Consider the following 16,166-nt stretch of genomic DNA (forward strand, 5'->3'; position numbering starts at 1 on the left):
AAAAGTGATCATTTCACCAGAGTCTCGTCCGTCTGCTGAGCCACTCAACGAAACGTGAATGTAGCCTGGTCTTAAAACGACGCAGAGCCCTGCACCTTTGTCCACTGCTTAAGTGTATCGCTTCTTAAAAAAAACCAACTCTATAAAATGTGTCACTTGTTGTAACCCTAGAATATGTAAATGTCAAGAGATACAAATCTGGTAATTATGCCTTTCTTGCATTTGTGATCTCCATTGTTCATTAAATATTAAAGACTGGATTATTTAATTTTCCACTTAAAGTTTCTCTCACGTCTGGTAAAAGCATATTAAACTTTTTAAGCAGAAAACAAAGTACGTTCTCATAACATTCTCAAAGAATTGTTTTCTACGACAGGTTGTAAGCAATACAAATCCCATACAAGTCATCAGTGAGCTACTGAGGAAGCTAAAAGACCTTGAGAAATAGCAAATGCTAAAGTTTAGGAAGAAAATGTTGATTGAGCAACAACAAAATCCCTTCCGAAGATGACGGGATGAAAATTGACACATTTCTGTTGCTACTGCAATGGGGCGGGGGGAGAGGGGGAATGCCTGTGCTAGGTTAAAGTGCAGCATCTCTGATTCCAGGCGAATGTTTTAGACACAGTCGGTAGCTGAGTTTTTTTCACCTAAAGCAAGCCTGTAGAAGTTTACCTCTGTGCCATCTGAAAGAGAAGATGTAAATAGAACATGTCCACCATTGCACTTTCTGAAGGCTACTTTAACACTCGCAGGCGATCGCTTTTGCCTGCATTGTATATATATGTGTGTGTGTGTAAAACTGTATTTGTGTGTGGCGTGTGCTATAGTCCCCTTCCTGTCGGTGGAAATACATTGTTTAATAAGTGCTTAAGCCCCCTTCCCCTTCATATTGGAAAATTACATCAGATTTCAGTCCTCAATGTCGTTTCCAGACATTTTAGTTTCGAAACAGTCCGGGTGACAAACTTTCCGCCAAAGTGGCTCTGCGCAGAAAAGTTAGAGTTAGAATTTAGAGACTGCAAGAAGTATTGTATTTGTAAATGCAAAAGGCGCTAGAAAGGGGTAGACCTTTAAAATCACACGAATGGAGCGTAGAAAGCAGACAGACGTCTAACATTTAAAGCCATTTTTTTTTTTTTTGCCCTTTCTAGGTTGTTCTTTTAGGATGTGTCGAGGTCTTTAAAAAAACCAAACCAAAACCGAACAGCCAAAATACAAAAATCTCTAAAAGCTTGTGTGGCCATAAACTATCCAGACTGGCCTAACCTGGCGCCTTTAATTTATTTTGTTTTCCTACGTCAAAATGGCGAAGAAACCAAAAGCCGAGCGATAATATCATAATGCAAAAGATAAAAGAAACTTGCAGCAGGGGAAGTTTACACTGAAGTCTCCCAAAAAAGCCGGGGTTAGTGTATTTTAAGGACTACAACTGGGGGTGGAGGCGAAAAAGGACGGAGATTAGAAGGAAATCCATTTCACTGGTCTTAGTCTCAGTCTTCTCTGTCCCCAACCCCCTGCCCACGGCTTCCTTCTGTTTCATGCCAGGTGAGCTGTTGCTCTCGTGGTCCCAAACAAGGGGTATGGGAAACTGTGAGAGCCACTAGAGCAAAACAAAAGAGGGATGGGGCGCAGAGCCGAGGGGCCTGATCTGTAAGTGATATTTAAGAAAGGAAGAAAAGGGGAGAAAGCAGAGCCAAAAAACCCAAACAAATAAACGTCGGAGGCTGGAGGGAGTGTCCCCTGATCACTGTGGGATGATGATGCAGAGGATGCTGGGGCCATCGGTAACTATGTGGTACATCCTAGCGGTGGCTCACTGTTATGGGAGGTGCCTGCGCGCGTGTCCCTCTCCCCAGCAGAGATCTCCTCAACCACCACAAAAAAAAAAAAAAAAAGCAACTTGTGGCTTAAGTCTAATACTTGTGCAGTTCCCCAGGGCTTGAGGTGAGCCAGGACAGAGGGGACGCCCACGAGCACTCGCCTCGTGGACCATCCCTTCGCCCCAAAACACGCGAGCCAGCGGACAGCCCCAGGGGAAGGGAGTGAGGGGCTCGCTGCTGAGCAACTCGAAAGGCAACAGAGGGGCAGGGTGTGGGAACTCAGCCCTTCCCCGCCCGCCCTCCTTTAAAAAGAGGGGTGTGGGGGGGGTGCGAGACAACAAGCCGCTGTTGGGAAAGTGTCTGGGGGAGAGAAGCACTTGGAGGCGGCTGGGAGCAGATCGGGCTGCTGAGCAAAGGGGGGGGGGCAGGAGGAGGTGGAGAGCTGGAGTAGTAGGAGGAGCCGCCGTGTGACCCGCACTGCTCCCAAACTTGAAAGTTTATCTGCCCGAAAGCACCAGCAGCAACCTCGGTTTGCACATTCCTCCTGTTACGCGGAGAGGAGACATTGAGTGGGGGGAAAGCCGGCAGATCTCAGCTGTCGCGGGAGTGCGCGGAAGGCGGGGGAGACCCAACTCACCCCCCTGCAGGCAGCACAGCAAGCGAACCCCAACCCAGAGAGAGAGAGAGAACCCCGGGCTGGATCAAGCTTCTTTGCAGGAGATCAGACTTGCTCAGCACCCACGCGCGAGAGAGACTATTGCCAGTAGCCAACGGGGCACAAAAGTGAGCTTAGGCGGGGGGCGAACGCCGGGCAGTGGGTCCCAAAAAAGTCACCGCAACCTGCTCGAGAAGAGGGGGGCAAAAACTTCCTACCAATGGACAACAGGAAGTGAGCAGCACCACCAGCAACGGGGAGGCTCTGCTTGGAGAAAGAAGCTGCAAGACAAAGAAGGAAGGAGAGAGGTGAAAGACAAAACTGCCCAAGGGTTTGTGGTTTTGTCCCCCTCCCCTCGCTCCCTCCCCCAAGAGGAAAGAGCAAAAGTCAGCGAGGTGGGGGAAGAAGAAAAAAGAGAAGCAGGACGGAGGAAGAGCAAAAGACAAGAATGTGAAGCTCCAAGGCGAGACGAGGGGAAAGAAAGCGGAGCACACCCACAAAAGTTTCTCGCCTCCCGACCAAGCAGAAATCGAGCCCACACGCGCGCCCATACAGAAATCAGATGCCATCCAGAGCAACTTCTGGGGAAAGAGGAGCCAGGAGAGAAGAAGACGCCGAGTGGTGCAAAAAAACAGCCCAGGGAGCAGAAGAAAGCCAAGCAAAAGTAGCGGAGGGGGGGCGGGGAAGAAGAACACGCAGATCATGACCTTCCCCAACAAGTGAAGCTCGCACATATGTTGTGTAAAGTGTGTGCGCACCAGAGCCCCGCTGCGCGCTGTGTGTGCGTGTGTGTGTGTGTTTTGCTGCGGCTGCCCCTGCAGCCGCCGCCGCCGCTGCTGCTGGGGTCGGTGCCTCTTGCAGGAGGCGCTGCTGGTGCCGGGGAGACGCATCATTTGGCGGAGTGAAGCGGCTAATTGCTGAGCCCCGTCCCTCATTTACATATGCAGCCTGAGTCCGCTGGAGCCGGGCCAATCCGCGCTCGCCCCCAGCACCATTAATCGCCATGCATTATTCACAATCATAATTACCGAGCCCCATGCGCGATCCGCGCAGCCGCCCCAGCTCGCAGCTCACGACCCACAGCACCGCGCACACCCCGCCCGTCTAATCCCCCCGCTAGCTCGCTCAGTTTGTTTGGTCCCCCCACACTCGACTTTTTCTTTGCGATCAATTATTTCTAGCCCCCTCCCTCCGGCTACCCCCCCCTCCCGCTGATGCCTCTGCAAAAAGCAGCATCCAGAAGCCGCAGTTAGCAGCATGTCTCGTCGAAAGCAAGCGAAGCCCCAGCATCTCAAGTCGGACGAGGAGCTGCAGGCGGAGGTAGTTTCTGAGCACGGTAAGGGGCTGCTCCGTGTCTCTCTGGCTCTGTGTGTCTGTGATGGGGGGAGGGGGAGCGGTTATTTATTTATTTTCATCGCGGGCCACGGCTCGTCCCCCGTGCTGCAGAGAGTGGGGATTAGAGCCGCTCCGGGAAGACACAGCGGAAAAGTTAACAGTTCAGCCAAGTTTCTTCCCCCCCCCATCCCTCCCATCAACGCCCAACTGGCCCTGGCGGCGTTTTCATCAGCGCTGGACGGGGGGGGGGAGGGGTGACTCCTCTGGGTTGCCCCGGGCTGTGGGAGCTGCGCGAGGCAGAGGGGTTGGCACCCGGGAGGCGAGCTCTCCTCCCCCTTCCCAGCTGGGTTTATTTGCTCGCTCTCGCGCGCGCCCAGGCGTAGTTTCAGCCGAAGAAATGCCCCCTCCCTTCCCGCCCCATCTCCTCCCCCTAAGCAGGGAAGTTGGGGGCTGCAGAAAGAGCCGCACAGGGCAGCTCCGCCAGGCTGGGATGCGCAGCAGCGCCAGAGGGACTCGGAGCAGCCCGGCTCCAGCCACACTCCCAACAAATCGGGCCAGCGCGCTCGGCCACCCCGCACCCCCCCCCCCGAACCCTCCTCAAGGCGTCGGGGCTGCTGAAGGGCCCCCCATTGCCAAAGTGCCCATCCCCCCACTTTTTAGGTGGGAAGGCTTTGCCTTCCCGCACCTCTAACTCCTCCCCCCAGGCAGAAGGGGGCTTTGGGGAGCGGGGGGGAGAGGGTGCAGCCCCTAAGGGTGTAGGGGACGTTGTCATAGCTGGGAAGTTGGCTGGCTGGGGGAGCAGAGTTTGTCTCGAGGAGCCTGGGCGCTCTTGTCCCTTTCCTCCCTGCTATCTTTGCTCCCCATCTCAGTTCAGTTCCTCTGGACTCGTCTCTGATTAATATTAGTCCTAATGACTACAAACGATCACTGCCACCATCATCTTTCACAGCAGCCACATGGAATGGGGAAGGTTTATTTTTCCCACCCATCCGCCATGAGTCCCCCCATCCCATACACACACAGAGAGGCACATATGCCTGGTTTAATATCACCAGAGTGCCCAAACTACCAGTAAACAAGTGTCCCGGGGCTGCAGTGATCCCCCCCCAATAACATTTTGAAAATGGGGTTTCAGGCTTTTTAAAAATAGAATTAACTGTGCTGATTAGAAGTAAAATTTGCAAAGGCTGTCCTACAGCTCTCACTTTTCCTTGGTTAGGTTCAGGGCTTCCACTGGAAAGTTTTCTTTTCCTTCTTCCATACAATTTATCTTTTTAATTTCTTGCATAACCAGTAAGGGAGACACTATTTCCAGACTCCCTCATTACTTTATTTTCCCAAAACAACATGCAAAAACCCACATGGCTTTATTTGTGCTTCAAAACTGGAATTACTTACAAGTTGCATGGAGGGGAGGGATAAAAGTTGGAGCCTAAGGAGGATTTTGACTATGGCATCAGAACTTCACAACCTAGAAGCTTAGGGTAGTGTGAATCCACTTCATCAGGTTAAAACATCTGTCAGATTGGCAAATCTTCAAACAGGACTGCCACCACCCCTTTCTCCTTCCCAGGGTATTTTTTTGGGATGGGAGGCGGTTGGTTTTCACTGTCCAGGGAAGGAAAGAGAAGGGGCTGCGAACCACTTCTGGAAAAGCCTTTTGGATACTGACAATAAGAGACAGGCAAGGAAATGCTGCTTTCTGTCACACCTGAAGAACAAAACATGGTGTATTTTTATTTTACTTTAGCTTAAGCATAGCAGTGACAGTGCAAAAATTAAATTGAAATTATTTGTCATTGTGGAAACAAGATTAATTAAACAGTGTCTATTGGGAGGGTTCTTGGTTTAAGAATTTCTCATTTATAAACTTTTAAATGTTCAGCATCCATTTCAGTACAGGGGGGAAAAACCACTGCATTACCTCATTATGTCACTTCTGGTGAGTTAATATATTGAAGAAAATTCTTAAACTATTTTTGTTTTGCTTTGTTTCGGGAGTCTTATCGATGTAGCCATGTCACCCGAGATTAGAACAGGAGATATGCTAAAAAGAAACGCTTGCATATGGTGGGTAGATTAAGGACAAAGAATCTTTTTGTCATGGAAATATTTTTTTTTTTTTGGTTTTGTTTTGTTTACTTCATCACATAGAATTTCTCACACTTGGTTTGTTTTGTATTGCCCTCAATGACTACATGATCAAATGAATGGATTTATTTCTGCCGAATGAGAAAGACAGTCTTTCCATCAAAAGGACTACATTGCATCCCAGTGAGGAATTTTAAAGCGTTATTATTGTGGTCCCTGAATAGCTCAAAATCGGCTTTCACAGCAGCCCTAAAATGCAACAATGTAAATACTTCTCAGTCTTAGAAGGCTGTTATCAAAATGTGCTGTGTCCCCTTTTATTAAAACATATTTAAATTAATGGAATGAAACCCCTCATAGTTAACAATAAAAAAGCTGGAGCAGTGTTATTGGTTTTTCACTTTCATTTCAGAAATGTGAACAAGGTGAACTTAGTAGTGTAAACAAGTTGAAGGATATGTAGTGCACATTTGTATAGTGTAAATCATTTGCACTTTATAATACAAAATACAAATATTGCTACTTTTAAAACAATTTAAAAGGTCAAATATATTTAGTTGCACAAAGAAGATCTTAGAATTAAAACATGTCTTTCAAGTCAGTGCTTTTCATTTCCATTCACAGTTGTAATCAAGATATTGCCACAGTTCCTGAAAATATTTTGCAACAGGCCAAAAATAGTCAGTCCAGGACAGAACAGAGGAGGAGTCATTTTGCAGTTTTGTGGGGGCATGGGGGGTTTAAAGCAAACAAAGTAATAATGCTTTTATTTTATCTGTATCCTTTTACACATTTTTAGAGTATGTACACTCTGTGATAGAAATTATTGATAACCCAATATTAAGTTGAGGAAGCTTATTTATTTAATGTAAGCATATATTTAATATCATTATCGAAATATATTTTCATTAAGTGAAGCATTTTAAGTGAACGTTCTATAGGTCTATTACTTATAATTAAAAATGAACAGTAGCAAAAGGAAACCTGACAGTTTGGAAAACAGAATGGAAGATAAACAGTAGGCTGTATTTAAAGTTATATGGAGGCCAGTCAACGTAGGTGGCGATGTTACAATGGAAGCTTTAGAATTGTAGTAAATAATTTTTGAAGTCAGTTTGGATGACAGCATAATGCAGTCGAGTTTAACAACAGAACAGTCTCAGTATGGGCAGTCTGATGAGAAAGTGTTTGAAATCTGAAGATCATTGACAATGTCATAAGCTACAAATTTACATTCAGAAAATCATTTTAAATGATTTTTTAATGTGGAAAGGTAAAATATGCCTTTTGTAAACAGGAAAAGAAATGCTGGCAAACAACTAGTAATGATAGATTGCTTTGCCAGATATATTGTAGAATAATGAACAAAAAGATATTTATTCACACGTTTTAAGGATGCCATATTGAAACAAAATGATGGGAATCATTTACAAAGAGCGACAGAAGAATTGGAAAAACTGTTGTTGCTATCAAACACAATGTGCTCTTCCTTTTTAAGAAAAAAATATTTCAGATATTAGTGTTTTAAATTTCTAGTGTTTTTCCTAAATCAACAGATTACAGGCAATTAAAAATTATATTCTACTAAAGAAAAGAGAAATATTACATACTTTTTGACTCAGATTAATTCATGATACTAGTGAAGAGCATGAGTTTTGCATTTTTAAAGTAGGAATAATTAAACAAAGTTTTTATTATGTTAAAAAAGTGATTCCAGTGTTGCTGTTCTAAAGTTCTAGTAAGAGTTACTATGGCAATTGATGCTTTGGACTGTTTTCATTCTAAGCTAATGGGTCAGATGTATTATTGTTTGTTTTGAGAGGAAAGGAATACCTTAAAGGAAAGAAGTAATGGCAATCTTTGAATAAGATTTTGCAACCTAATGTCTGTTAAAAATACCAGATATAATTACATTAAAATGGTGGGGTTTTTTACATTTGCAAAATGCATAATACATTCTAATTCCTGTATCTTTTGAATGCTGGTGAACTAGAATTACATTATGTATATTTTAACATCTACTGGCTGCACTAATAGTGTTCTTTTGAAATTATACATATATAATTACACCAATTCAGTGTAGAGTAATCAGTTTTCTTTAAAAAATATATTTGATATATATATATGTGTGTATATAAATTAAACACACACCCTACAAGCATAAGAATATATCTGCATAAAAAATATAAAAAAACAAACTGCCAATAAACGCCCCCAGAGTTTACGTCATATAATTTAGAAACACAAAATATTTTTTTCTCTAGATCTTGAAAGGTGACAGTAACCTATCAGTAAACGTGAAACTCCTATGATTTTGCAAACAATCTTTTTGAAGCAACAACTTAGTTTAAAAATAATATCTTAAGGTAAAATAGAAGTATTGCTGATTAATTGCCACTTTACTGGGAAAGGACAATTTACATTGTTTGCTTAAGTTCTTTTGGAATTCTTGTACATAATTCATCTACAAACTTTGTAGTTTATATAGTTGTAGATAATTTTTATTCTCTTTAAAGGAAAAATGTATGGATTAACATCAGGAATTATTTAATAAGTTGATTGTTGTATGCAAGATAATGGAAAAAGAAGGCAAAAGTGGGTCAGTTTTCATTTTGTGCTGCTAATCTCAAAGAAGTTTCACCATTGATCTTGAGGTGGTCATATGGATATTTTCTTTTCTTTGGGAAATCTTCAAAGGCGCTACGCTGACTTCTGTATAATAAGTATCAGCAAGATACTAATACATTTAAATGTAAATGTTGATAACCCGTATTTTCTAAAATATTTGAAAAAATTTCATTCGAGAAGCTAGTATTCAAGCTTCTTTTTAAATAAGAATTTATTTTAAAAAATCAAACAAATGTCCATAAATTATACCTCTGAAAAACAGTTTAAGTCCTGGAAGATATTTAGGAGGTTTTTTTTTTTTTTGGTTTGTTTTTGTCACCCCACCCCACCCCCCATCTGATTTGTTGACTGATTGCCAAGCCGGGACAAGCATAATCTGTAGACTGTCCATTGACTCAGGAGGTGAGTCAGTTAGTTTTGCTGATAATAAAACAGGTCTGGTATGACATTAAAATAGTTCAGTTCTGACATATTTTATACAAAATAAAGCATACATGAAACACTTAAACCAGAATATTTTTTCTGTAAGCTGACAGTAATGTACTATACACTTTTCAGAGGAAGTATTGTTAAATACTAGTTATAATTGTACATTTTTGTTGAACAGTACATTACAATGTAGAGGGCCAAAATCCTCCTTGCTATACCCTGGTAAAAACCTCCCACTGAATTTTATAGGAGTTTTCCATGAATAAATTGAGCAAGGTTTAAAACATAATGTACCTTTAGGGTCATTTTTAAGTGTTGTTCTGTTACAGATGGTTTCTTTTCTTTTCTTTTCGAAGGGGGGGAGGTAATTGGCAATTGGAAAAGCTAGAAAAATCATACCATAAATGAATTATAGAAAACAAACATGTGAAATTTTAAAATAATTATTTTAAATGCTGAGCAAAATGACACTGGACTCTAGGTTTTTGTTTTGTTCTAATTTACTATACACAATATTAGTACTAATTTTCTTAGTGTTGACTTTGTTAATATTGTGCCTTCTCCCTCCCTCCCAAAAATCAAAACTCCTGGGGTTGGAAAATACACCAATAAATAATACCTCTGACAATGTCAATAGAATGTCTAAATATTTTACAATGTAGGCCTGTCTTTTTCAATCCACACTTAAACAGGTTAAGTTTTGTGTTCAAGACCACCCCTTCTGTATTTTCTGTGCATTAGTGTCCAGCGTACTATAGAAAGTCTGTTTGGTCTCAGTGAAAAGGTGGGATTGCATGGAGTGCCAACAAGCTTCCGAAGGACTCTCCCTGAGGGTGGGTAGTTAGAAGTGCTTTAACAAGGCTTGCTGATTTAACCTTTGCCTGGTTTGCCCTGCCAGGGGTGGCCACTAGATGTCAAGCTCATAATACAATTAGTACATCTGTGCAGTTGACCTTGGCAGCACGGCTTACCACTGTTCTGTTAAGTGTTAACACTGAATTTGAGTGTTAACTAGAGATCCCTGTGAGTTTGCTACATGCTGTACAACTTATCAAATGCCCATCTAGTTCAGGACAAGTGTTTACAGTTCTTAAAGAAGTGAAAAGGTTTCCTTTTGTGCAGCCTTGCATCTTGAACTGCTTAATTAACCCTGCAGGTGCCACATCACTTTTGTTTCAATTAATCAAAACAGCTTTATTGTTCACTATTTCAAGAGAGCCCTCCAAATAGCTCTATTTGGTAATTCCATTGTATGATTTTATATCTGTGTAGTAATATGTTTCATAAACTGCAGATGACTAGCAGTAATAGATTTATTTAGCTTTTTATGCAGCTTTAGTTATCCAACACAACACTGCAGTACAGAGAATGGCAAATGAGCAAAATGACTGAGCTACATAATTAGCAGTGAATTACTTAGACTTCGATCCTACAGACGCTTGTGCACGTGAGTAACTTTTACTCACAGAAGTTGTCTCATTGACTTAAATGTTTGTGTGTTCATTCCTCTTGTGCATAAGCCTTTGCAGGATTGGGCTCTTAATTGGCTTCTCATATTTGTGGTCCTGTAAACACAGACTGGCCATTTTTTCGGTGTTTGTTCAGACATTGGTCTGTTTTATTTTGCAGGGTTAGGCAGTCTAAAATTACATTTATGTAGTTTAAGACTTAGTTAATCATCAACTTTCTGAAACAAGGATATTATGTAAAAGCCTGGTGTTTTATTTAATTCTTTAGCCTTATTTGATTTTGTACTTTCTGTTTCAGTTCCGGCTATGTTACAGTTATCAGCCTTGAAACTGTAAGGATTCCGAATTAAAAAAAAAATTGTGTTTCAAAAAAAAGTTAGCATGTTTGTGTATATTTAATTATATAAATGTATTTTCTATATGTATAATGTGATATCAGCCAACTGAATAGCTTATTATATATGGTCTTGAAACAACAAATATCTTATTATTTGATACAATATCTTACATAGATATTCAGAACAAATTGTGAATGTTGCATCCCTTCCACATCTGCATGCATACATAATGGCACTAGTGTTTTAGCTAACTAGTGCTTCATTGCACAAATTAGAAACTGCAAATGTTTTAAACAGAAGACAGTTAGTGACAGTGCCACAGGTGGCAGTTACTTAACAAATTCTGAGATTTAGGCCACAGATCAAGCTGTGTGTGCCAGGTCAATACAAGTTTTTGCATAGCAAGAGTGCCCTCCACTGTTCAAATCCATATTAACAGCTTTTGTGGTCTGTGAAAAAGGACAGAAAAATTTTCTATTGAGCCTGGAATTTCTTCTCCATTGTTAAACACAGTAGGGGTCTCTATTTGTCTCCTCCTGTTTCACAGCTTGGGCTCAGTATGTGATAATTCATCTTTCTTTATGGGATTCAAAGCTATCATAAAGAGTTAAAAAGAATTAATTTGCAAGAAAATAAATGTCTTCTAACAATTTAAGCAAACTTTTAAAATGCTTTGTACATTTTAGGAGATAAAGCTAAAGCAAAAAGTAGTAATATTGTTCTCAAGGATCAATCAATTGTAAGGTTACTGGCTCATGGGAAAGTTAATATTTTTTGAAGAAAATAAAATTATTTTTTTATATATGTTTAACAAATAAAAATTATGCTTGAAAAAATGTTTGTCTACTCTGACAAAATGAATTATAAGTATTTGTCCAATTCTATATTTCACTGATCTTTAGTAATTGGGAAGCATATTTATAAGATTTTTTCCTACAGATACAAACAAAACTGCTAAGACCTGCTGTTTGAAATAACTATTAGAATTGCACGCAAGAGATTTCTACATCTAGTTTTGTGATTAGAGGACATTTTTATCTTTAACTGGTAGGGGGAAGGGTAATTTGTCTTTTGCTGAAACTTCTTTATAGTTCATATGCTGCTTCACAGAAAAAGATTGGCAGTTTTAACTTCATACATTAGAAGTGCATATTCTTTTAAAAATTATTAAAGATTTTCTGTTATTAAATGCTCTGTAACTGTGCCTGATTCACAAATAAGAGATTTTCCAGCTTTTTCATTGCCATTATTATTACTATTGCGAGTGATCTGAAAAGTTTTAGAAAACATTTTGTTTAACAAATATCTTGGACCTTTCACAATATATTTCTTTGGTTATAAAACTTTCAGTAACACGTTAACTTTTGAAAGTATACTAATCCTAAAAAATGAGTGTTTCATTGTTTTATCTAATTCTCTTGTGAAAGTATGTACAATTATCAAGCACACAATTTAAGGCTTTTATGATGCCACTGGAACAAAAATATATAGTAAAACAATGCATTGCCAGAGAACATTACTTTAGATTGTAAGGATCCTTATCTAATATAATTGAAAAGGTGCTTTACAAGTAATTTATCTGCAAAAAACAGAGTGTTTTTTTTAAATAATAATAATAATAAAAACAAAACAGGAACCAAGCTGAAACAGAGTGAAACAGTTTTGGCTCCTTTCACATTGTAAAACTGTTTGTCCTAAGAAAAATGGCATTTAGCTAACAGCATGTATTTAGGAGTTATTCTTACTAGACTGAAATACTTAATGTAAGCCCATTTCATAGCAGTAAATGGTATTTAGTATCTCTGAAACATCCACTTGTTATCTTTTCTCTCACAGGTATTGAAAAAAATGTTAGTTTTCCGGTAGCACATAAGAGAATGTCCTGCTGTTTCAAGACTCTTGAAATAGTGTCTACAAACCCTATTGTATCTATACATAGGGTTCATAGCTGTGCCAGTTTTTTTCTAACTTTACACATTTCCTCCTGTTAACTGGAAGAGTCACTGTACCATTTAAGTCATGTTCCCACCCTCTGTTTCTCTCAGACTACAAGAGAGAAGATTAACATTGTATTCCATATAGAGATGCATTGCTTGAAGTATGAACAGGATTTGATGAGTATAGTTAGTGACACTAGTAAAATAGAATTCTCTCCACATCAACACCTTGTACCTCCCAAATAGTGCCAACAGAGCACACAAGTAGTGCAAGATATTACGATAACAAAAATGACTTCCTCAAAACATCTTCAAATAAATTAACATGAAAAATTCAAACAAAGGGCCCGACCCTCAGCTGGTGCAAATTGGCGTCCATCTATTGAAGTCAAAGCAGCTACAGTGATATTTACACTAGCTGAAGATCTTGCCTTAAGTATCTTTGTGGATGTGTTGGCTACAAATTTTCACCGGTTTTCATACAGTAACCCTCATGACTGTAAAGTTATTTTTCATCCCTTGACCATTAGCAGCTTCAATAACTGTTAGTTGTTGAATTGCTAATGAGAAAAATCAAATAATTGAAAAGTTAGTGGCTCAAACCCTGAAGTCTGAACTCAGACAAAATTCATATTCAACTCCTATTGCTTCAGTAACAAGTACAGGATGTCTACAAGATTAAGCAGTTACTCTATTAACTAAAAAAAAAAACCAACCCTCCACGTAAAACTTCATTGTAGTAGCACTTTCATTATCTAATCATTGTTTTGAGCAGAAATAAAAATGATAAAATACTGCATTATTTAATTTAATCAGTTTTATTTTAGTATGTGGAAGAGTAAAGGAAAGTTTGTAACATAAAGCAAATGCAAAATAAATGATTAAAGTATTCCACCAGCAGTACAAGTCCAGACTAATATAAAAAAACACTTCTTGGCTTAAAACTATGACAGATGTAAAAGGTTGAACAGCCTGGAATATGATAAAATGGTGAGATGAATTTCCTCTAGCCTATACAGCTATTCATATAAGTGTGATGCTTGAATTTTATCAGACCGCAAAATATACTGTTTCTGATAAATATGGGCAACACGGAGCAATCTACTTTTCAGCAGAAGTCCCCACTGAAATCAATGGGAAGTTATGTTTAAAAATCAGTGGCACAATATGGCACTTTTTCATTTTGTTTTTTAAACTAATAATTAAAATTGAAAGTGGGGTAGAAAGCTAAGTGCAAAATATATCAGCATACATTTCATTCCAGTGACTGCCTTTTTTTTTTTTTTTTTTTTTAAGAATAGTTAGAACTCACCACTTTCACTTACATAGTTCTTTTTCAAAGTGTCTGTATGGGACCTGATCTTAAAAACTGTTACTTGCATGAATAGCCTTGCATAAGTAAGGGTTACTCACTCAAGTAAGGGCTTGCAGAATTGGGTACATAGTCTATAATTCTGTAAAGAATCTCAGCACTCACAGAAGGTGCTGTACAATTAATAATGTCTGTATGTCAGATTAATGTTTCCTACAATTAATGACATCTGCTTGCTTGCCAGTATAGAAAGTGAAGCTTTGGGAAGGTTATTAGTATTTTTTGTTTTTTTGTTTTTAATATTTCATAAAAAATATCAAAATGATCTCTTCTAGATCGGCGACGTTGGTCGGATTCTTTCTGTGTTTTGGAGTTTATTTTAAAAATCTACTTTCTACATTGCTTTTAAAAAATACTATTTTTAGAAAATGGTTAATTTTTTAAAAAAAGATGAATATATCTGGCTCTATAGTTTAAAAAGTATTCTGGATATTTATATTCCTGTTGTTTTATTGGAGGGGAATCCGAAAGGCAGAGTCTTTCCCCAGTCTTTAAGGGCCCAAACCTACTCCCATGGAACTCAATGGGAGGCTTGCCATCAACTTCAGTGGGAGCAAGAGTGGGCTGTAATAATCTAACTATAGTGTTTTATTACATTTCATATTTTAAGTTAAGAGGCACACTTGAAATGTAAAACCTTGTTTTTCTTGAGCTGTACATTAGCATAACAGGCTGGTTATAGCACTGATGTATTATAGAGAGAGATCCATGTTGATAGTCTCTCATGATAATGTGTGCAGTGGCTTAGGCATCTATTGAAAGCTCATCTACCTGTATTTCTTAGTTATCACATATCTAAATCACAAGACTGTCTCTAATTTAGAAAAAAAAATGTATTGAAATAATGAGAATACTTTTGAATTTGGATTTAATGATTATTGTACCTTGTCTGAAATAATTACATGGTTTGTATTTGAGCAGTACATTCTAGATTAGAGAACTGCAATATTTGAATGGTTGTATTACTAGTGTCCATCACAAATGACTGGAATCTGTTGTGCAAGGTTTGTTCAGAGGAAGATCTGCCTATTGGGGAAAAAATAAGCAAAATTTAGTTAAAACGGTAGTAAGAGAAATAAGCAGGTTAGACACTCTTAATAGGTATCCCACCCTGCAAAAAAAAAAAAAAAGGGGGGGGGGGCGGGAGAGAGAACCTTTACCCAAAATCCCAGTGTGTTTGGAAATGAGCACTGGAAAAACTACATAAATTAAAAGCTCACAAAGGACTCAATCTGCAGTCCTTAATCAGGCAACACTCCCATAGAACTCAGTGGGCGCTGAGTAAGGACTACAGGATCAGGCTCCAAGACTGTAAAAATGTAAATCTGTAATGTAAATAAAGATTTGTTTGAATTGTCTTGTTCAAAGAGACTCAAGAGAAAAGTGCTACTAGAATGTAAAACAAGAACACTGGAATGCCCTGCTTTTTCTTGTACTCTGTGTGCTTTCGCTTTCCAAAATGTCAAGAGCTTCCTTTCTAAAATTATATTGAAAGTAGGCTTTTGTAAGAATAACTTTTAAAATATATTTATTTTACTAGTATAGTATTTTAGAATGCCTCTTGGCAATAACATTTCTACCCCTTTTCCACAGTGAATCATGCTGCCATGTTTCATATTGATATTTTTATAACAAAATGTTATATTAATTTATAAAATGTCATTTTGTATTCATGTTAGCTGGGTGGTGTTTAGTGATAGCTAAGGATTATAGTGCTAAACCTAACTAATGTATGAACTTCAGCATTAGAGGCAAAAGCCCTGAAAATAGGGTTAGATTTAATTGTGTTTTACTCAGATGATTTTTTTCCCAAAGAAAAATAAGTAAGCAAAATAATCATTAGTGCTCAAATAAATGTTTTGCTTTTAGGTAGCAGAAACAATGGAACTTTGTGTATATAATGTATTTATTTTTTTAAAAAACTTGTAATATTTCCTCAGAATAAAATTAATTTTTGTGTAAATATGGACATATTTAAACTGAGTTTTTAATAAAAATATTTAAAATATCAATTTATACATTTTTATATTTTACACTTTTTAAAAAACTATAACTTTATACATAAAGATATAATTTAAAAAATAATGTT

At 38.8% G+C, this 16,166-nt stretch overlaps 1 protein-coding gene across 1 annotated transcript in view; it reads left to right on the forward strand.

Annotated features, from left to right (window-relative positions):
• The first annotated feature begins 3,514 nt into the window (after positions 1 to 3,514).
• The window catches only part of SALL3 (spalt like transcription factor 3), a 22,955-nt gene continuing 10,303 nt past the window's right edge, over positions 3,515 to 16,166 (forward strand). The window contains exon 1 of the mRNA XM_054016983.1: positions 3,515 to 3,814. Coding sequence (XP_053872958.1) covers positions 3,736 to 3,814 — 79 coding nt within the window. The 5' untranslated portion in view covers positions 3,515 to 3,735. The remainder of the gene's footprint in view (positions 3,815 to 16,166) is intronic.

This window comes from Malaclemys terrapin, chromosome 2 (assembly GCF_027887155.1).
Source record: "Malaclemys terrapin pileata isolate rMalTer1 chromosome 2, rMalTer1.hap1, whole genome shotgun sequence".
Lineage (NCBI taxonomy): Eukaryota > Metazoa > Chordata > Testudines > Emydidae > Malaclemys > Malaclemys terrapin.